The 23,256-nt window shown below is 51.0% G+C and overlaps 1 protein-coding gene across 1 annotated transcript in view; it reads right to left on the bottom strand.

Moving 5' to 3' along the window:
* LETM1 (leucine zipper and EF-hand containing transmembrane protein 1) overlaps positions 1-23,256 on the bottom strand; it is a 55,066-nt gene that overhangs the window by 17,356 nt on the left and 14,454 nt on the right. Inside the window, exons 3-7 of the mRNA XM_029062176.2 lie at positions 15,483-15,903; positions 5,247-5,390; positions 4,896-5,033; positions 4,317-4,520; positions 3,110-3,229 (exon numbers count right to left, since the gene is read on the bottom strand). Of these exons, the coding sequence (XP_028918009.1) occupies positions 3,110-3,229; positions 4,317-4,520; positions 4,896-5,033; positions 5,247-5,390; positions 15,483-15,903 (1,027 nt within the window). The remainder of the gene's footprint in view (positions 1-3,109; positions 3,230-4,316; positions 4,521-4,895; positions 5,034-5,246; positions 5,391-15,482; positions 15,904-23,256) is intronic.

Genomic DNA, 23,256 nt, shown 5'->3' with positions numbered 1-23,256 from the left:
CCAGAGAACAGGTGAAGGAGCCCAGCCAGGGACCTAAATGCCCTCCGTGACGCTGCTGGCACTCGGCCCCGCACGCAGTAAAACTTGGCACGCAGTCAATAAGTAACTGGCAGTATCTCCCGGCAACCCTGAGAGGGCACATACCCCCCCTCTGAGTGCCAGCTAGCTGACACTGGCCCCAGCAGAGTGCCAGGAAGCAGAAGGTGTGTGGGAGAAGAAAACAGGAGTAGGAGTTACTGGGCAGAGTCCTGGTAAGGAGAAGGAGAATGAGGGTGAAGAGTTCCCACTCCCCGGCCAGAGATTTCTCCACCGACAACTGGGACTCTCAGCCTGCCAGAGTGAGGGTGCGGGGGAATGGAGGCATGACTGGTTGCCTGCATGAGGACGGAGTGTGCAAGGGTATGTGCCAGGATTGGGCGTGTGCACGGATATGAGCACGTGGGTTGCTATGTACACACAGGTGGGAGCTTGCACCAGGGTCGGAGTGTGCACAGGGGTATACATGGGTGGATAATAAGAATAGTAATGCTGGTATTTGTTAAGCGCTATGTGCCAAGCACTGTTCTAAGCACTGGGGTAGACACAAGGTAATCAGATTGTCCCACGTTGACAACCTCTCAATCCCCATTTTGCAGATGGGGTAACTGAGGCACAGAAGTTAAGTGACTTGCCCTAAGTCACACAGCTGACAAGTGGCTGAGTCAGGATTTGAACCCATGACCTCTGACTCCCAAGCCTGTGCTCTTTTCACTGAGGATGAATAAGGGTGTACGCATTGTGGGGGGGGATGTGGATGAGGCATGCATGGTAGTGTGCTTGGGCACTACCCTGCCCCTGAGTGTCCATGCAATAGTAGTGTGTGTTGTAAACTTAAAGGAAGTAGCGTGGCCTAGCGAATAGGGCACAGGCCTGGGAGTCAAAAGGACGTGAATTCTAATCCCAGCTTTGCCATTTGCCTGCTGTGTGTCCTTTGGCAAGTCACTTCACTTCTCTGTGCCTCAGTGACCTCATCCTTAAAATGGGGATTAAGACTGTGAGTCTCATGTGGGACATGGGCTGTGCCCAACCTGATTAGTTTGTACGTAACCCAGCGTTTAGTATAGTGCCTGGTGCAGAGTAAGTGCTTAACAAATGTCATATTAGAAAAAAAGAGGGTTAATAGGGTGCTAGATGTGTATGTGAGTGTTTGTGAAAGGGGACGGCTGTGGGATAGCTAAAAGGGCCAGGAGACTGTCAAACCCACCCATGTAATTGTATGTGCTGACTGCGAAGTGGTCCCGGATACACTCTCATGGAAGGAGTTCTGACAATGGGATGGTCTTAATAATAATAATAATAATAATAATAATAATAATAATAATAATATTTGTTAAGCACTATGTGCAGAGCACTGTTCTATGCACTGGGGAAGATACAGGGTAATCAGGTTGTCCCACGTGAGGCTCACAGTTAATGCCCATTTTACAGATGAGGTAACTGAGGCACAGAGAAGTTAAGTGACTTGCCCACATTCACACGCCTGACAAGTGGCAGAGCCGGGAGTCAAACTCATGACCTCTGACTCCAAAGCCCAGGCTTTTTCCACTGAGCCACGCTGTGGTCTTGGTCCTCCCTCCCTGAAAGCTGAAGAATGGCACATTTTGGGCCTGACCGAACTGGCCCTATCCAAAGGACAGGAGAAACTGGGCCAATGAGTTCCAAAGAAAGATTAGATATGAAGAGATAAGATCAATGTCTGCTGCTTAAGCATCTCAAATGCCCATAAACGGGGCATAAAGAACCAACCAGTCCATCGTCCAAAGTCCCGTACACTTCAGATCTACATCTTCCCCTTGGCCTGGCCAGCTAAGCACGTGAGGAGAGAGCGAGAGCGAGAGAGTGTGTGTGTGTGTGTGTTTGTGTGCGCGCACGTGCATGCATGTAAGGATGTGGAGGCCTATATGTGGATGTGCATGTGAAGGTGAGGAGGAATATATGTGTATTTGCGTGTGAGGGTGAGAAGGAATGTATATGTATTTGCATTTGAACGTGGAGGAATATATCAGTATTTGCATGTGAGGGTGAGAAAGATGTTAGAGAAGCAGCGTGGCTCAGTGGAAAGAGCACAGGCTTTGGAGTCAGAGGTCATAGGTTCGAATCCCAGCTCTGCCACTTGTCAGCCGTGTGACTGTGGGCAACTCACTTCACTTCTCTGTGCCTCAGTTACCTCATCTGTAAAATGGGGATTAAGACTGTGAGCCCCATGTGGGACAACCTGATTCCCTTGTGTCTACCCCAGCGCTTAGAACAGTGCTCTGTACATAGTAAGCGCTTAACAAATACCAACATTATTATTTGTGTATTTGTGTGTAAGGGTGTGGCAGTTATGAGTGTGCTGGGGAAGCATCTACTTGGAGCCAAAGAACATTTCAATAAAATTGTGATTTGCTTGTAGAAACACCAGTGTGTTCCTTGATGCAAATAAACAAGCATAACTGATTTAGGTTGAATCCCTGTAAATGGAAACTGGGATGTGTGCACGGAAATGTGCACAAGGATGGGTGTGTACACAGGTATGTGCTCTTAGGTGGAAGACTGCCCAGAGGAGGTACTGTGCACGGAAATGTGCACACAGGTGGCCATATGCCCAAGAGTGTACTAATGAGGGGTGGGGGAGCAGAGGGGAAAGAGCACCCAGGTGTGTGTACATGCACGTGTAAATCATGGACCGCCAGTTTCTGCCTATGCACATTAAGAACAAGAAAATCCCAGAGAGCCCAGTGAAGGGACACAAACATCCCGAGGCAAGAAACTGAATCCTTGGAGTCCAGACGATGAGAATGAAGGTCAATCAGCCTGGAGGAGGAAGGCCCAGGACGAGTTTTGAGGGTGCATAGGGCATTTCATGGAGAGGAGTCCCAGCAGGGTTGGTTCACCATGCAGAGGTGGAGACCAGATGATCATCCCAGGAGGTGGCTGCCTTCCAGCCAGGCTACCTTCCTCGGCCTCCCTCCTCCTCCTTCTCTTCCTCCTCCTCCTCCTGTCCCAGGGCCCTGTTGAGGCTTCCCCAACCACGTACTCTCTGGGCCGCCCCCCAGCTGCCCGTGCACCCACTGGAACCGGTCCTTACCTGCTTCAGCTGCTCCCTCAGGCGCTCCTCCGTCACCCCCAAGGCCCGCATCCCTCTGGCCCGACATGCAGACTGCAGCTCCTTGACGTTCAAGGTGTCCACGCCTTCCTCAGCAATCAGCTTCAAGACAGACATGGCGGCCATGCTCAGGGGCGACAGCCCTTTCCCCCATGCCCCCCAGACCGGCCGGCTGAAGCCCAGGCTCAAGGCCAGACCCCTTGTTCCGCCTGTCGGTCAGCCTCCTCTGCTGGATGGTCAGCTCCCTGAGGACAGGGGACCGTGGCTACTAACTCTACTGTACTCTCCCAAGCAGCCAGTACAATGCTCTTCAGGCAGCAGTACTCAGCAAACCCCCTCAAGTAAGTGATGGATTGATTGTATGAAAAACTGATTCGAGGAAAAAACACGACCCAAAGATTGGGACAACTGGGAAGGGAGATGGGGCTCCAAATCAGGGCATCTCTGCTCAGCTCTGCTAGCTCCTTGGCTAGGTCAAGCCTGGCTTCGGGCAAGAACTCCCAACTAGGCCTGGGAGCCCCCGGGGACTCGAGGTTCTGGCCCACCCTCTAGGACCCCCGGTCCACCCCGAAGATGATGAGACCTGCCCGGTCCAAGCTGCTCCAACTCTCTGTCCTGCCAGTTGTGGTAAGCAGCCCTAGGTGCCGACAGAGCCCAGGCAGAGATTCACACTCAAAGACCTCGAAGATTCCCCACCCCAGCTTATTAATTTTATTCATTTATTTAAAAGGTATCAGTTAAGCGCTTACTATGTACTAAGTGCTGGGGTGAATACAAGCATATTGGGTGAAGTGACTTGCCTAAGGCCACCCAGCAGACAAATGGCAGAGCCAGAATTAAAAATAATAATAATAATGTTGGTATTTGTTAAGCGCTTACTACGTGCAGAGCCCTGTTCTAAGCGCTGGGGGAGATACAGGATAATCAGGTTGTTCCATGTGAGGCTCATACTCTTCACCCCCATTTTACAGATGAGATAACTGAGGCATAGAGAAGTTAAGTGACTTGCCCACAGTCACACGGCTGACAAGTGACAAGAGCTGGGATTCGAACCCATGACCTCTGACTCCCAAGCCCGGGCTCTTTCCATGACCTTCTGACTTCCAGGCCCATGCTCTATCCACTATGCCACGTTGCTCCTCTGGTAAGGAGGTGGCAAGGGGCCGGGCTGGGAGTCCCACCAGCTCACCTTGTCATCGGCCTTCATGGACCTCAGCCTCATGATGAGCTGGAAGCGCAGGAAGTTGTTGGTCCCGATGGACTGGAGCTCCAGAAGCTTGCACAGGGCCACCAACTGCGGCCGGGTCAGGTTGTCCAGGGTCAGCTCGTCCTCGAACAGCTTCGAGAAGCGCAAGATCTCCTCGTTTGTGGGTCTCTCACCCGTCTCTCGGATCTGGCAAAAAAGAAAGGTTTCCTGAGCCCGCTTCCACAGCGACAGAGGGTCCGGCCAGCCGGCCGGCCGGAGTGGAGGACAGCCGCCCGTGACTTGGGGCCTATAAGGTGACTCGGAAGGGCAGCCCTGCTCTGCGGCACCAGCCAGGGACAAGGCAGGGCCCGCTTGAAGTGAATGCTCCTGATGGGCAGGGAGGGCATCGGCAGTGACTGAGGAGAGCACCTGGCACCCAGGAAAACACCAAGACTCCCCACTGGATTCGGAGGCCAGGAACAGGAGCTCCAGACCTAGGCCCCAGGGAGGGAGACTGGCCTGGGAGTAGAAACTAGAGCCCACCCCGGCCCTCAAGTGCCCACTCTTGAAAAGCACAATCACCTTTTGGAAAAACACAGAAAAGTCCTTGGTGGCGTCACCCTTGGCTGCTTTGTTCTTTAGAGCCATCTCTTCGATGGTGTCTTGGAGGAATTTAGCCAACTCCAGCTTGACTCTCAGTTCCTTCTTCAATCTCTCCTCCTGCAGAAGCGAGCGACAGGAAGGTTTTAGTTCAGGCGGGGCCATCCCACGCCGGGCTCGCTTTTCCTAGCCACTTCCTCCAGGCCAGAGAGGCACCACTACATCTGTGGCCGAGGATGGTGGCTGGTTAGCATGGCTATCGCTCCGTCTGCCTGCCTCCGGTGAGGGTCGGGGGATGGCTCGGTGGTTGGGTGAGGGAAGGAAGAGGTTTACCTTTATGGACTGTGTCTCAAATGTGGACGGCAGCATATTTGGGAACAGCTTCACGGCCACCGGAAGCAGGAACTCCATAAATGGGACGACTATAAACACCAAGAAGGGTACCAGGCGGAAGAGGTCAGCACAGATCCGAAGAAACTGTTTAGAAGAGAAACAAAAGATAACTTGCATATGGAGGAATTCACAGAGCCTGGGGTTTTCCCAATAAAATGCCTTCCTGATCTAAGGAGGAAGCACGATATCAGCCAAAAGTGTCCATGACCCTACAAAACAGATCGGGAGAGGGCTCATCTAAACCGTTTAAAGGCTGGGCTATTCCCCTGGACGGTCCGACACTTGATGCTATTGTTTGCCAAGGCACGGGATGTGCCTTCCGATCCCCACTTCCACCCCTGGAATGAGTTTTCTGGCATCACCACCGTGCGAATGCACAAGTGCAAAGTGTTCTCCAAAAGCCTCTGACCCCAGCCCGACTCCAGCATCTCTGCCTGCCGGGCTCCGACCCCCATCATTCCTCTGCCTGAGGCTTCCCACTTAAACAGCGGGAATCCTGCTGAGAAGCAGTGTTGCCAAATGGACAGAGCATGGGTCGGGGAGTCAGGAGGACCCAGGTTCTAATTCTGGCTCCACCACTTGTCTGCTGTGTAACCTTGGGCAATTCACTTCTCTGAGACTCAGTTACCTCATCGAATATCAAGACTGTGAGCCGTATGTGGGACAATTACTGTGTTCAACCTGAATAAATTAGATCTACCCCAGTGCTTACCCCCAGTACCTGGCACATCATAAGTTCTTAAAGGGTACCATAATAATGACTACAACAAAAAGCAATGGTTTTCCTTCCAAGTAGATGAAAATGATTTCTTTTAACAAGATTACAGAGCACCATTTCATTAATTCAGCCAACCTTCCCTATATCCCCTGCCCAGGAGCACAGAAAAATGCAGAACCCAAGTAGTGAATGCTGCTAGATTCTACTTGACCTACTGAAAATTTGCGGAGAAACCTAAGAGGACAGAGATGAGATAAGGATGGAGCCTCCCCTGGCCCGAGACCAGCCCCACCGCTGGTTTCCTGTTGGCTACTGGTCCACCCCTGGGGCCCAACCCCAGCCATTCCCTCTCTGGGACCTCTGGTTCTGTCAGCCCCTCTGAGTTGTCCCCCTCCTACCTCTCCCTTGCCCACCCACTCACTCACTCTCCTTCTCTGTCCTCCTGCCTGTTTGCTCCAAGCTCCTGTTTCCCCCTTTCCTCCTGCTCCTGTCCCTCCCTCTTCGCCCTGCCCTACCCCACCCTGTGTTCCCTGGCTGCTGCCTCACTTGGGGTTCTTTACCTCCAAATATAATAATGATAATGAGAGAATTTGTTCAGCATTTACTATGTGCCAAGCATTGTATTGAGCACTAGGGTAGCTACCTCCCCGTCCTCCCTTCCCTCCTTCTCCCCCAAGCCCTGACATTGCTGGCTGCTGGTTCACCCAGATTTTTTCCCTCCCTCTCTGGCCCTGGCCTAGTGACTCAACCCCGCCCCACTTTCTGTGGTCAAGCTCTACCCTCCCTGCCTATTGGCTCATACCCTATTCCCCTCCTCTCCACCCTCCTCCCCCTGCCCTTCCTGCTCACTGGCTCACTCAGGGTTAATAATAATAATAATGATGGTATTTGTTAAGCGCTTACTATGTGCAGAGCACTGTTCTAAGCGCTGGGGTAGACACAGGGGAATCAGGTTGTCCCACGTGGGGCTCACAGACTTCATCCCCATTTTACAGATGAGGTAACTGAGGCACAGAGAAGTGAAGCGACTTGCCACAGTCACACAGCTGGCAAGTGGCAGAGCCGGGATTTGAACTCATGACCTCTGACTCCAAAGCCCGGGCTCTTTCCACTGAACCACGCTGCTTCTCTAAAGGGTTCTTTACCTCAAGTTTTTTTGAATGGTATTTGTTAAGCGCGTATTATGTGCCAGGCACTGTACTAAGTGCAGCAGTAGATACAAGTTCTGGTCCCACATGGGGCTCACAGTCTAAATCCCCATTTTCCAGATGAGGTAACTGAGGCTCATAGAAGTGAAGTGAGTTGCCCAAGGTCACAGAGCAGACAAGAGGCAGATTCAGAATTAAAACCCAGGTCCTTCTGACTCCCAGGCCCATGCTCTCTCCAATAGACTACGCTGTTTCTCAGTCAATCTATTTGCTGCATGCTTACTGCTTGTGGAGTAATGGACTAAGAATTCAGGAGAAGACGATATAGTAGAGTTCTCTCTCCTACTTTGACCCATGTGGGACAGGGACTGTGTCCAATCTAATGAACTAGTATCTATCCCAGTGCTTGTTTGACAGGTAGTGCTTAAAACATTAAAACCATTAAAACATCAAGTTGGTAGACACATTCCCTGATCATAAGGAGTTCAAAACAATGCTTGACACACCGTAAGCAAATAAAAACAATAATAATTAAGATGAGCTGACAGTCTAGTGGAGAACTTGACAATCTAGTGGATTGTGCAAAGGTCCTGTTGGCCATGGGAACTGCAGTGAAGAAAAGAAATTACCATTCCCAGAAGGAAAAGGAGCTGGGAGTCAAATGATCTGTTTGACCACCAGACTACTGTGTGGTCTTGGGCAACTCACAACCTCTCTGGGCTTCGGTGCCCTCATCTATGAACTGGGACAAGATGTCTGCTTCTCCCCAGCCCAAAGGGAAGTTCAGGGAACAAAGGAGACAAGTAGCATGAAAGTGCTACACAAATTCAGGGCCTTATCCTTTCAATTTGGTGTGACTGACCACATTTCAACCCTTCACATTCCAAACCCATTTCCCCCCACCCTTCCCACAGGCAGGAGGCTTTCCATGCCCTGGGATAAACTCGGGTCGAGGCAGATGGGGCTCTGCCACCACATCTTGCCCGGCCTTCGTCACCAAGGCGAAACTGTTGTGGCGAGTTCGCATCCCTGGGTGGGTGAGGCACGGAAAGAATCCCTTGCACGCTGTGACCACGAAACCCAAACGGGCACCTTACCTGGCTCCTGCCATGTGGGTGAGCTCTGCTTCTCTCCCACACAGCCCCTCCCTACAGATGGTCCTGGTGCACCACAGAAACTTCCGATCTTTTGCCAATTCCCCAATTCTGTAAAGCCATTATGCTGTATTTGATCTCAATGATAATAATAATAGCAATAATAATAATAATTGTGACATTTGTTAAGGGCTTGTTATGTACCAGGCACTGTAATAAGTGCTGGGGTGGATAAAAACAAATCGGACTGGACACAGTCCCTGTCCCACCTGAGGCTCACGGTCTTATTTCCCATTTTACAGATGAGGCACAGAGAAGTGAAGTGACCTACCCAAAGTCACACAGCAGACAAGTGGTGGAGCCGGGATTAGAACCCATTACCTTCTGACTTCCAGGCATGTGCTCTATCCACTGCCATCAATCTACCTTCTTTTGATGCACAAATACAAGCCTGCCCCGACGTCTCCACTGAACTCAACTCCCTCACTCCCCTGGCCCTCCACCTATCTCATACTGCCAACCCGCAGCCCTGGATCAACTCCACAGTCCGCCTTCTCCGCTCCTGTGGTCGAGCTGCACAGCGCTCCTGATGGAAATCCAAGCAACGTTCCGACCATGCCCATCTCAAATTCATCCTCACCTGCTTTAACTCTGCATTCTCTTTTGCCGAGCAACACTATTTTTCCATCCTTATTGACTACGATGCCGACCGCCTGAGCCTGCTGTTTCAGATGCTTAATTCCCTCCTCAAGCCCCCATCCTCTACCCATCTCAGTCCAATTGGCCACACGCTTGAGAAAATTGAAACAATCAGGCATGATCTCCCCAAAATCTCCCCTGCTCCTACCCAATCTCTCCCTTGTCCTATGCCCTCTTCAACTCTCCCACCTTCCCTAAGCAGAATCTCAAAAGGAGGTCTTCCACCTCCTCTCAAATCCACCCCCTCCACCTCCCTTCCCACCTTATCACAGTACTTGCCCTCCCTGCCCACTTCTCCCCTCCCTGACCGCCTATTCTTCAACTGTTCACTTCCTTACTGCTTTCAAACATGCCCATGTCTCCCCTATCCCTTGACCCTATAGCTCCCTCCAGTTATCACTCCCATCTCCCTCCTACCATGCAGCTCCAAACTCCTTAAGAGAGCTGTCTGCACCCACTGCCTCCAACTCCTCTCTTCCAATTTTCTCCTTGAATCCCTCCAATCTGGCTTCCGCCCCCTTCACTCCATGGAAATTGCCCTCTTCAAGGTCACCAATAACTTCCTCCTTGCCAAATCAAACAGCCTCTCCTTCATCCTAATCCTCCTCAACCTCTCTGCTCCCTTCAACATTGTGGACCACCCCCTTCTCCTGGAAAGATTACCCAACCTCGACTTCATGGACACCATCCTCTTTCGGCTCTACTCCTATCTCTCCGGTCGCTCATTCTCAGCCTCTTTTGCTGGCTCCTCCTCTTGCTTCCTACCCTCAAATTGTGAGGGTCCCTCAAGGCTCAGTTCTGGGGCCCCTTCTATTTTCCATCTACATCCACTCCCTTGGAGAATTCATTTGCTCCCATGGCTTGAACTACCATCTCCACATGGGTGACTCCCACATCCCTCTCTCAAACAGCTCTGATCTCTCTCCTTCTCTGCAGTGTGGCATATCCTCCTGCCTTCAGGACATCCGTACTTGGATGAACCTCAAACTGAGCATGTCTAAATGCAGGGGCGGTGAGGGGAAGCGGAAGGCAGACGGCTGAGCGGGGGCCAGCCCACACTGCCAGGCGATCACTCTAGGCAAGACTAGGAGACCTCGTCCCATTGACAGTAGGGCCTCTCGCCCACATTCTGCCTCTGTCCAGGAACCCCCTCCCTCCTCCTATCTGACAATTACTCTCCCTACTTCAAAGCCTAATTGAAGGCACATCTCCTCCAAGAGGCCTTCCCTGATTAAGCCCTCCTTTCCTCTTCTCCCACTCCATTCTGTCGTCCTGACTTGCTCGCTTTATTCATCCCCCCTCCTAGCCCCACAGTACTTACGTACGTATCTGTAATGTATTTATCTTAATGTCTCTAGACTATAAGCTCGCTGTGGGCAGGGAGTGTTTCTGTTTATTGTTATATTGTACTCTCCCATGCACTTAGTACAGTGCTTTGCACACAGTAAGTGCTCAAGATATATGATTGAATGAATAGATGAATGGAAGCCTCCACGTCTCTGGGCTTTGGTGCCTTGGCATTCAAGCAAAAGGACCTGGTGGAGGGGAGAAAGCCCTGAGGCTGCCCCCCCCCACCCATGTCCCCAGCCCTACCCACTGGGAGCCGGAGGGCTGCCACCAACAGGGTGGCACCCCAGGCCAGCGCCTCGATTCCATCTCCCCTCTCTCTAGCTGTTGACTCAGCCTCACTCTTTTCCCGAAACTGACCAACTAAATACCCGGTAAAGACACTTGCTGCTGTCTGACTCATCACGAGTGGCCATTACATGTGAAATCCCTAACATGAACCAGTGGGCACAGCCCCAGCTGCATGGGTTACGGGGATGTAGGCAAAGCCCTGGGCACGAGGCTGTGGGAAAGTGGGCACACCCTGGTATTGTTACTGCCCTAGATGCTCTGGCCCAAAGGCATCTCTGCTGTATGGTGGCATTGACATAAACTGTGGGAATGCAGACACACAGTTTCCGGCCCGCTGACCGGAGGACCCCTTGGGGCCCGAGGCCCGTCACCGCCTGCCCGCCACCGTCTCCCATCCAGCTCCTTTCGGGTTTGCTCCTCTCACGCCTCTTCAGGAAGACACTTTGCAGCTTTTCTTTAGCTCCTTTAATCGTTTTAAGAGTTTATCAAGATGTTTTCAACTTTACCTGAAAAGCTGCTGTCCCCCCTCACGTGAATGCGTTCATCTTATGCCACTGCTGCTGCAAAATGCCACAAATCACTGCAAGTTGTCATCAGAAGCACCCGTGAGCCAGAGCACACTGCCAGGAGCCATGATCTGCCAGAAGTCACTGCAAGCTGCTGCCTGGAGTTTCATTTTTAGCTCTCCCTTTCCTCTCCATCCAAACTGCTACCATGTTAACCCAAGCATTTATCTTATCCCGCCTTGATTACACTCTCAGCCTCCTTGCTGACCTCCCTGCCTCCTGTCGCTCCCCACAGCAGTCCATACTTCACTCTGCTGCTTAGAACATTTTTCTACAAATTTTTCTATCTTGTACCTGCCCCCCCCCCCCCCGGACAGTCCCTGGCACCCAGTAAGTGCTTAATTACTATAAGGAAAAATAAAGGAGACTTTTCATCATTTCTTCCTCCTTAAAGCTAACCTTGCAAAAGACTTCTGACCCCAAAATAGGATACTTTCTCTTGCACTTGGATTTGCTTCCACTATTCAAACCTCCCTCCGCCCCACAGCAGTTAGGCACATATCCGTAATTTATTCTAATCCCCTAAATGGTTATTCAGCCCCACAGAGAACAGGGACTGTATTTAATTCCTACCTGTGCATTTTCTCCCAAGTCTTAGTACAATGCTTTCTACACAATGTAAATAAATGCCTGTCTCCCCCTCTGGACTGTGGGCTTATTATGGGAAGGTGACATCTGTACCAACTCTCTTCTACGGGACTCTCTTAAGTGCGTAGTCCAGTGCTCTGCTCACAGTAAGTGCTCAATAAACAGGACTGATTGATTGATTTCCCAAGACAGCATCGTAGGAGAACCAGAAGGGGCCCAGGTTCCCCCGCAAGGGGACAACCCCTCTCCCCCAGCCCAGCCCCCAGAGACATCAGTCATTTCCGAACCGTTCTCAAAGAACCTGGTCATCAAGGTCTTACCCACACAACCCACCTGACAAAAGAGAAAGAATAGATGGGGACAGAGTTCTGCTCTCCCCCTGCTGAGCCCTGGCACCACAATCAAAGTGCACACATCTCTTCAAGCACAACCCCTCTTCCTCCTCCTCCTTCCCCCAGCTCTTCCTCTTCAGACCCTTTGGTCCCCTGGCTCTCTGGGACAAAGACAAAATGAGAATCGGTTAACCCTGGGGCCAGTGGCAGTTATTAACCTGATTAACTAGGAGGCCCGCCTCATGGCCGGCAAAGCTGACCGCTGCATAAAAATCGATCGTTGGCAGTGCATTTTCTCTCCCCATTTTCTCTTTCCCAGGCCCCGTCGTTGAGACTCTGCCTCCCAGCTGACCGTTCCCTATGGTAAGTTGATCTGGCCAACTGCCCGCCTGGCCTGTGGAGCTCCACCTTGCTCTCACTGGAAAGAAAGCTGGTCTTTTCCAGTGGAATGCAGCATGTGACAAAAGAAGGCGGGGAAGCGGCTGTGACCAGTGACCAGTCACTCTGGGACGTGCACTGGCCCCACGTGACCACAGGGAGAGTGGAAGCAGAAAAGAGCCCAGCCAAGGGGGCCTGGGTAAAAAGTCTCTTGGAACATCTGTGTCAAGTCAATGGCCAAAGAAAGAGGCCCCCAAGGTCCCCCAGTGGGGCCAACCGTCCAACCCTCTGCCCACCCTCTGCCATCTAGCCATTTGCTACTGGAAATGAAAAAGTAACATCCCGAGGCACACATGACCATTCAGCTTTGACCTCTGTTATCCTAACGGGCAGCACTCCAAAAGGCCAGGCCAAACCCACAGTGGAAGTCTATGTGGAAGGAGAGAAGAGGATAGCACCGCCTTCATTTTAACCCTCCCCACATAGGCTCACTCACCTACCTAGAAGCAGCATGGCTCAGTGGAAAGAGCATGGGCTTTGGAGTCAGGGCTCATGAGTTCGAATCCCAGCTCTGCCACTTGTTGGCTGTGTGACTGTGGGCAAGTCACTTAACTTCTCTGTGCCTCAGTTCCCTAAGCAGCGTGGCTCAGTGGAAAAGAGCACGGGCTTTGGAGTCAGAGGTCATTGGTTCGAACCCCGGCTCTGCCACTTGTCAGCTGTGTGACTTTGGGCAAGTCACTTCACTTCTCTGTGCCTCAGTTACCTCATCTGTAAAATGGGGATTAAGACTGTGAGCCCCACGTGGGACAACCTGATTCCCCTGTGTCTACCCCAGCGCTTAGAACAGTGCTCGGCACATAGTAAGCGCTTAACAAATACCAACATTATTATTATTATTAAAATGGGGATTAAGACTGTGAGCCCCACATGGGACAACCTGATTCCCCTGTGTCTACCCCAGTGCTTAGGACAGTGCTCGGCACATAGTAAGCGCTTAACAAATACCAACATTATTATTACCTGCCTGCTGCCAGTCAGCCCTGGCGAAGACAGCAGGGAGGGGAATGCCCCCAGACCGGCCAGCCCCCGGCCAACAGGAGTTCAATGGGCTCGGCCCAATTAGCTGTTTCACTGCTCTGAGGACCCCCCGGTTTCCTCTGTATCCCACTTTTAACAGCGATTCACCCGACACCCCAGTAGCCAATTCTAAGGGACTCTGTGCGCCAGCCCCCTGCTGCGATTCAGGATTCTCAGAAAGACTCTCCCCCTCTGATCTTCACGTCTTACAACTGCTTACCCAAAACTTGAGGCAAACACCGGGCCACTTGACCCCAGCCCCACCACACTCCTAACCAGATCCTTAAACCCTCTGCCACTTCCCTGACCTAGAATGGATTTTACTGTCTCTCCTCTAGACTTTAAGCTCCCTGAGGTCGGGGAACATGTCTCCCAAGTCTGCTGTAGTGTACTCTCCCAAGTGCTGAGTGCAATGCTCTGGACACAGCATTCAATAAATACCACTGATTGATGGACCTAGAAGCATATGACTTAGTGGAAAGAGCACAGACTTGGGAGTCAGAGGTCATGGGTTCTAAACCTGGCTCCGCCACTTGTCAGCTGAGTGACTTTGCACCAGTCACTTCACTTCTCTGTGCCTCAGTTACCTCATCTATAAAATGGGGATTAAAACTGTGAGCCCTATGTGGGACAACCTGATTACCTTGAACCTACCTCTGCGCTTGGAACGTTTGGCACCTAGTAAGTGCTTAACAAATACCGTCAGTATTATTACTATTATTATGAGATTCTGAGTTAGCCACTAAAAACACAGGCAGGCTGCAGAGACTGCACTCCCATACAAACCTAAATCCCCAAGGCTTACTTAGACTTGACCAGGCTACACCTGCAAATGAGATCCACTCCTGAAGTCTGAAATGGGGAGACCTCCCCACACCCGACAAACTAGCCTAAAGATGAGTTTGGCCTGCCTTGATATGTGCTTTCTCCAGGCCTGATCCACTACAAATTGAGATGCGGCCTGACCCAGGGGAAAGAGCCCAGGTCTGGGAATCAGAGGACCTGGACTCTAACTGCTCTGGCTTTTGGGGAACGAGACCCAGAGCCCCGAGGTCTCTCATCGCAAGTTCTGGGGGAAGAGGAGGGCTAGATCAGAGCCCTAAGAGGACAGGCCTCATAACACTCACTCCATGCCAAGCCCTGTGCTAAGCAATAGCATAGGCATTTATTTATGTATGTATATTAACGCCCGGCTCCCTCTCTAGACTGTGAGCTTGTTATGGGCAGGGAATGTGTCTGTTCGTTGTTGTATTGTACTCTCCCGAGCACTTAGTATAGTGCTCTGCACGCAGTAAGTGCTCAATAAATACAATTAAATGAATGAAGTAGATACAAGATACAGAGCTAGGATGCAGCCCTTGTCTCATGTGGAGCCCCCAGTCCCAAGGACCGCTGGAGTTGTTTGGGAGCCCCCCATTTGATAAGTTCAGCTCTGAGCTGGAAATGCTGTGACCTTGGGCAAGTCACTTTACTTCTCTGGGCCTGTGTTACCTCATCTATAAAATGGGGATTGAAACTGTAAGCCCCACATGGGACAGAGACTGTATCCAACCCGATTTGCTTACATCCATCCCAGCGCTTAGTAAGGCGCCTGGCACAAAGTAAGCACTTAACAAATACCACTAGTATTAAGCAGTGATGCTTAATGGAAAGAGCATGGGCTTGGGAGTCAGAGGATGTGGGTTCTAATCCCGACTCCGCCACTTGTCTGCTGTGTGACCCTGGGCAAGTCACTTAGCTTCTCTGTATCTCAGTTACCTCATCTAGTAAAAATGGGGATTAAAAAATGTGAGGCCCACGGGGGCCAATCTGATTACCCTGTATCTACCCCAGCGTTTAGAACAGTGCTCAACACATAGTAAGCACTTAACAAATACCATAATTATTGTTATTAATAGAAAGTGGGGGCGGGGGCCGCAGGGCGGGAACACTCTGTACCTGTCTCCGCTCTCGGCGGGAGAGCGTGTTGCCGTGCAGGATCCGCCACAGCATCCTGGCGGCGATCTTGGTGTCGATCCACAGCAGCCGGAAGCCATGGTAGTAGTGCTTGAATTCGTCCAAGATCTTCTGGCCAATGGATTTCTTCACGGCCACCTCCACGACGGGGCTGTAGACCGGGCCACCCTCCTCCAGCTTCTTCTTCTTGTCCTTGAGCGACTTGAGCGACTTCTCGACTACTGAGTCGTCCCCCAGCGGGCACGAAGTGTGCAGTCTCCGCAGCGAGAGGCATGCCGGCCCCCCTGCTGCCCTGCCCAGCGTGTACGTCCGCTCGGGCCGGGGGGGCCACCGGCTGGGGACATCCCTCCCTGAGGAGAGGTGGACTAGGGGGAAGCAGGGGCGACAGCCAATTTGGACGGTCCTAGGAAGGCAGGAGAAGGAAAAAAGAGAGCAGTGAGCCTCCCGACCAATGCATTCTGGGAGGATGATGGGATGGCTCAGCTCCTCCAGGAGCTCCTAACCTAGAAAGGGGTGTGGGGGAGAGAGGGCTGGGAGTCTAACAAGCAATGGACCCTGCTCAGCCACCACTCCCCTACACTCCCTCCACCCCTTTCACCTAATGGCCACCCCACCATCCTTGGGCTAGGGACAGGCCCAGAGCCCAGGCATGGCTACTCCAGGAGAGGAGCCCCCTCTAGCCTGTAGGCTCCTTATGGGTAGGGAATGTGTCCACTAATTCCGCTTTGCAAATAGTAAGCGCTCAATAAAATCCATTGATTGACTGATTGAGGGAGAGCTGGGCGAGGGGGAGACTGGGGAGCCAGAGTTCCAGAGGGCAGCCGAGATTCCCCGGGAGCCCCCCACCCCGACCCACACCAACCCAGCACGGCAACAGCCAGAGTCAACATTAAGCACTCGGGACAAAACCAAAAGAAAATTTTGTGTAAATGAATAAAAATATTCCACAGGAGGGGCCAAACATGCTCCGCTTTCCCACTGGAGACTTTAAGACGGATCAACTTTCCCAACTGGTCCCTGGCCGAGACGGTTCTATGGCCTGACCCAGTGGCTCAAGACTCTCTCTTCACTCCCTTAGGGTAGCTGGCAGGCAGTGACAATTTTTTTTGTGGCCGCTGAGCCCTAGGGAGCTTTGGAAGATGCCAAAATGTGCCCCCCACCCAAGGCTCCCTCAAGACCCGAGTGGGACCGGCCCCTGACACTCAAGGTCCAGCAGCTACAGTCTGAAGATCCACATTAGGAGATGGGATGGACTCCAGTAGGCCACGGCAAGGAGGGTTGGTTCCGCCTGGCGCTCGACTGCCATCAGAGCCCCAGGGGAGACTCCACATAGCAAGGTTACTCTGGGCATCGAGGGCAGGGACATAGTTTTAACTCAATCCTCCCGTGAGGGCCAACTACAGAGCACAAGAACCTCCTGACCCAAATCCCCACACTCTGGCCCCAAGGTGACACTTCAAACCATAGGCTCTGACTACAAGGTCATAAGGTCAAGCAGCAGGAAAGGGCAGTAGGCGCCAAAGCCATATCAGGTGGGAAGCCAGAAGAATGAGCCAGCACACATGGCGGCCTGGAGACCATCAGGAGAATGGGGGAGGAGGAGGAGGAGAATCAAGGTCACAGTGGAAGGAGGGGAGCCAAGAGGAGAGCTACAGTGCAACCAAGATTATGTTTGTAAACTCCTCCCCAAGAGTCTGGCCACGGGAGGACATGAACATTGTGTCACATGGCCATCTCGAGCGAACCTCTGAACTACCCCTGCCCAAGCCAGCAGCAGCTGTGGGATGCAGAAAATGAGGCACAGAAGCCAGGACCCCCGGCAGGAGGGGGGAGGAACCCCCAGAAGGAGGGGGCCAGGACGGAGCCCCAGTGAACTCCCTCTCTTTCCAAGCGGAGCTTGCTGCCTGATGCTTCAGAGGTCCGGGAGCCCAACTAGCCATCACTACTGCCCAAATTTCCACTATTCCCCACAGCTCATTTCTGCTGGAATCCAGGAAGCTCCTGAAACAATGACACGCCCCCGGGCCCGAGACCAGTGAAGGAGGGGACCGCCAATTCCCCCACCAATTTCAGCGTATGGGCTAGCCACTTGCCCTTACTCGCCTGAACCCCGTGGTTGGTCTCGGTAGCCTCAGCCCAGTCCCCCCGGCTATGCACTTAGTCATGGTGCTACAGGAGATGCTAGAGGCGAGGAAGGAACTCCCCTGCCTCAGGCCCTTCCCAGAGCAAGCTATGGTCAGTGGAAGCCTGATCACTCCCAGATGTGCCCTCCAGGGCCCGGAGCTGGCATCTGAGTCACCCCTGACAAACATAGGGCTCCATCAGACTTAGACTGCCACGGCCCAGATGACAGAGAACGGACTGGACTTTACCCCTGTCTTTGGAGAATTTGGGGTGAGAATCTGTGCCTCTGGTGACCTCTTAATAATAACAATAATAATGGTACTTGTTAAGCATTTACTATGTGCCAAGTACTGTTCTAAACACTGGGGTAGGTACAATTTAATCATGTTGGACACAGTCCCTGTCCCACATGGGATTCACTTTTAATCCCCATTTTACAGATGACATAACTTAGGGGCAGAAGTTAAGTATTAAGTTAAGTTGCTCTCTCATTCACTCCGTACAACCAATCCATCACAAAGCCTGTCGGTCTTATTTACTAAGTGTCACTGGAGGGGACGGGGTTCTTTTCTACTTCTTCTTGCAAGAGCAAGGAATGAAAACAAAATCTAAGGCTCTCCTTTGATCTGCTCAGCTATGGTCAGGAATAATAATACTGGTAATATTTGTTAAACTCTTACTCTGTGCCAAGCACGGTACTAAATGCTGGGGAAGATAAGCAGCATGGCTTAGTGGAAAGAGCACGGACTTGAGAGTCAGAGGTTGTGGGTTCCAATCCCGATTCCGCCACTGATCAGCTGTGTGACTTTGGGCAAGTCATTTGACGTCTCTGTGCCTCAGTTACCTCATCTGTAAAATGGGGATTAAGACTGTAAGCCCCACTTGGGACAACCTGATTACCTTGTAATCAGCACCCACTTCCCCTTCCAGTTATCGTCCTATCTCCTTCCTGCCCTTCCTTTCCAAACTCCTGGAACGAGTCATCTACACACATTGCCTTGAATTCCTCAACTCCAACTCTCTCCTGGATCCCCTCCAATCTGGCTTCTGTCTCCACCGAGACTCTCAAAGGTCACCCATGACCTTCTTCTTGCTAAATCCAACGGCTCCTACTCTATCCTAATCCTCCTCGACCTCTCAGCTGCCTTTGACACTGTCAACCATCCCCTTCTCCTCAACACTTTATCTAACCTTGGCTTCACGGACTCCATCCTCTCCTGGTTCTCCTCATCTCTCTGTGGCCGGTCATTCTCAGTCTCCTTCGCGGGCTCCTCCTTCCCGACCCATCCACTAACTGAAGGGGTTCCTCAAGGGTCAGTTTTCCTCCAGGGTCAGTTCTTGGCCACCTTCTGTTCTCAATCTGTACTCACTCCCTTGGTGAACTCATTTGCTCCCAAGATTTCAACTATCATCTCTACGCAGATGACACACAAATCTCCATCTCCTCCCTTGTCCTCTCCCCCTCCCTCCAGGCTCATAACTCCTCCTGCCTTCAGGACGTCTCCACCTGGATGTCTGTCTGCCACCTAAAGCTCAACATGTCCAAGATGGAGCCCCTTATCTTCCCTCCCAAACCCTGTCCTTTCCCTGACTTCCCCGTCACTGTGGACGGCACCACCATCCTTCCCGTCTCACAGGCCCACAACCTCGGTGTTGTCCTTGACTCTGCTCTCTCATTCACCCCACACATCCAATCCATGGCTAAAACCTGCCGGTGTCACTTTCACAATATCGCCAAGATCTGTCCTTTCCTCTCCATCCAAACTGCTACTTTGCTGGTACAATCTCTCCTAATATCCCGACTGGATTATTGCGTCAGCCTCTTCTCTGATCTCCCATCCTCCGGTCTCTCCCCAGTCCAGTTTATTCTTCATTCTGCTGCCCGATCATCTTTCTACAGAAACGCTCTAGGCATGTCACTCCTCTCCTCAAAAACTTCCAGTGGTTGCCTATCGACCTTCGCATGAAACAAAAACTCCTCACTCTTGGCTTCAAAGCTCTTCATCACCTGGTCCCCTTACCTCATCTCCCTTCTCTCCTTCTACAGCCCACTCCTACACTCTGCTCCCCTGCCGCTCACCTCCTCACTGTCCCTCGTTCGCGCCTGTCCCGCCGTCAACCCCTGGCCCACGTCCTACCACTGACCTGGAATGCCCTCCCTCCTCACATCCGCCAAACTCACTCTCTTCCCTTCTTCAAAGCCCTAGTGAGAGCTCACCTCCTCCAGAAGACCTTCCCAGACTGAGTCCTCCCTTTCCCTCTGCCCCTCCTCCCTTCCCCATTTCCCCTACTCCCTCCCTCTGCTCTTCCCCCTTCCCCTCCCAACAGTACTTGTGCATATTTGTATATATTATTCATTACTCTATTTTATTAATATGTGAATATATCTATGATTCTATTTATTTTGCTGGTACTAATGCCTGACTACTTGTTTTGTTTTGTCTGTCTCCCCCTTTAAGATTGTGAACCCGTTGTTGGGAAGAGATTGTCTCTATCTGTTGCCTAATTGCACATTCCAAGTACTTAGTACAATGCTTTGCACACAGTAAGCGCTCAATAAATATGATTGAATGAATGAATAAGTGACTTGTCCAAGGTCATATAGCAGACATGTGGCAGAGCTGGGATTAGAGCCCAGGTCCTTCTGACTGCCAGGCCCATGGTCTATCCACAAAGTCTCTGAGGGAAAGTGAAAAGCTGCAGTTGTTCTGCTGGAGACTGTGGTGTTTCCTACACAGAAAAGGTGGATCGTTCGCCAAACCAATAAACCAAAGCAGTGTGGTCCATTGGGAAGTACTTGGGCCTGTGAGTCAGAGGACCTGGGCTCTTACTCCGGCTCTGCCATTTGTTTGCTGAGGGACCTTGAGCAAGTCACTTCACTTCTCTGTGCCTCCATTTCCTCATCTGTCAAATGGGGATTAAATCCTACTACCCCCTCCCACCCAGACTGTGAGTTCCATAAAGGACAGGGACTGTGTCCAACCAGATAAATTTATATCCATCCCAGTAGTTAGAACAGTGCTGGGCACACAGTAAGCATTTAATATAACAATGATGATGATGAGAATGATAACAACAATGATGATAAAAATCGAAAAGAAAAAAAACACTCGAGAATCGATCAGTAAAGACGACTTGGAAACCAAATACAATAAGACTCTGAAATGCGATGAAACTTGTCCCCTGTCCAGGACAGTGTGTCACAGAGCAACCCCAAAGGAAAAGGGACTTCATGGTACAAGAAGCTGAAAATGAAATTCATTTTAAATTAATCTTATCTTTGCCCTCAGTTAAACCATTCAGCAGTGAAGTTTGTGTAGGGAAGAAGTAAATAAATTGATGCAAAGAGGATTGATCTAATTTATTTTTCAAGAATTGTGATCACAGAGGGAAGTCAAATTTTTCTCCAACTCAGAAGTTAAGATACACTACCTACCAGAAATAACACTTGAGCAGAGATAAGAGGAATTGAATTTCAGAAGATCAAAGGCTCTTTTAGATAATGTTCTTAACACCAGAGGTAGATTCAAGGGATAATGAATTTCTGGAGCGCTCTTTCTATAACCCATCGATGATACACATATTAAGATCAAACGGGAAACTTGGAACTCGGCTGAGTAAGTTTTAGAAACACTTCCAGAGTCTAAGCGGGTTTTAGTAAGGCTTCCAGAGCCACCTTTAGGTGAACTTCTTTAAAGAAGTGAAAAAGGAATTTAGGGATATGAAGATCTAAAGACACAGAAGTAATCCCAGCACTTATTGCAGGGCTTGGCACATAGCAAGCACTTAATATATACCCCTTTTAAGGGCTCATTATGTTCCCAGCCTTGTATCTAGCACTGGGGTAGATCCAAGGTTGAACACAATCCCTGTCCCACGTGGTACTCACAATCTAAGAGGGAAGGAGAACAGGTATTGAATTCCCATTTTAATGTTGGTATTTGTTCAGCGCTTACTATGTGCAGAGCACTGTTCTAAGCGCTGGGGTAGACACAGGGAAATCAGGTTGTCCCACGTGGGGCTCACAGTCTTAATCCCCATTTTACAGATGAGGTAACTGAGGCACAGAGAAGTTAAGTGACTTGCCCAAGTGGCAGAGCTGGGATTCGAACCCATGACCTCTGACTCCAAAGCCCAGGCTCTTTCCACTGAGCCACGCTGCATTTTACAGATGAGGGAACTGAAGCACAGTAAAGTGAAATGATTTGCCCAAGGTCACCCAGCAGACAAGTGGAAGAGCTGAAATTAGAACCCAGGTCCTCTGACTCCCTGAGCCTATGCTCTCTTCCCTAGGCCCTGCTGCTCTCCAGCTTCTCTTCCTGCACTCATTCACTGCTCTCAGATCTGCTCAGTCATGTGGGGGTCAACAATTTGACTCTATTAGAGTAGAAGGGTGGAGGTCTCAAGAGAACACGAGGGACAAGCAACCGGTCGCAAGGGCCATGAAGTACGGGCCCCAATTCTAAAAATGTCTCTCAGGGAGCAAAGCCTCCTGGAGGAGCTGGCATTCAGGATGGATCAGAAGATACAGGTAACAGGGGTCTGCCTGATGCAAATTCGAGTGGAAGATGGTATCAGCCTAACTCTCCGGTATCTTCCCCAGCAATTAGTACAGTGCTTGCCCCAATGAAAACTTAACAAATGCACTAATCACTATTATTTTTCAATGCACCCATGTGCTCCCTATCCTAAACCTAACCTTCTCTGGATCCCACTGCACTCTCGAGCTATCTCCCCCCATCTCCCTGCTCCCATTTCTGCCCAAACTACTCAAATGGATTGTTAACACCTACTTCTTTTCCAACTCCCTCCTGGACTACGTAAAATCTGCTTTCCTCACTCAGTGACTGCTCTCTCCAAGGTCTCCAACGACCTCTTCCTGACCAACTCAAAACCTCCTCAACCTCTCTACTACTTTCAGTACTACAGACCACCTTCTAACTAGCCACATCCACTATCTAACCTTGATCTCTGACACACTTCTCTCCTGGCTCTCCTCTTCTCTGGCCACTCCTTCCCCGCCTCTTTCGCGGGCTCCTCCTAATAATAATAATAGAGAAGCAGCGTGGCTCAGTGGAAAGAACCTGGGCTTTGGAGTCAGAGGTCATGAGTTCGAATCCCAGCTCTGCCACTTGTCAGCTGTGTGACTGTGGGCAAGTCACTTAACTTCTCTGTGCCTCAGTTCCCTCATCTGTAAAATGGGGATGAAAACTGTGAGCCCCACGTGGGACAACCTGATTCCCCTGTGTCTACCCCAGCGCTTAGAACAGTGCTCTGCACATAGTAAGCGCTTAACAAATACCATTATTATTATTAATAATAATAATTGTGGTATCTAAGTGCTTACTATGTGCCAGGCATTGTTCTAAGCAATGGAGTGGACATAAGCAAACTGGGTTGGACACAGTCCCTGCCCCACATGGAAGCTCACAGTCTCTATCCCCATTTTACAGACAAAGTAAGTGAGGTCCAGAGAAGTGAAATGACATGCCCAAGGTCACCCAGGAGACTAGTGGCAGAGCCGGGATCAGAACCCATCACCTTCTGACTCCCAGACCTGGGCTCTACCCACTACACCATGCTCTCCTCTGGCTCCAACTTCATACCTGTGGGCATCCCTCAAGGCTCAGTT

Source organism: Ornithorhynchus anatinus, chromosome 4 (assembly GCF_004115215.2).
Source record: "Ornithorhynchus anatinus isolate Pmale09 chromosome 4, mOrnAna1.pri.v4, whole genome shotgun sequence".
Taxonomy (NCBI): Eukaryota; Metazoa; Chordata; class Mammalia; order Monotremata; family Ornithorhynchidae; genus Ornithorhynchus; species Ornithorhynchus anatinus.
Note: the sequence above shows the minus strand (reverse complement) of the source record. Positions and strands in the feature narration are given on the sequence as shown.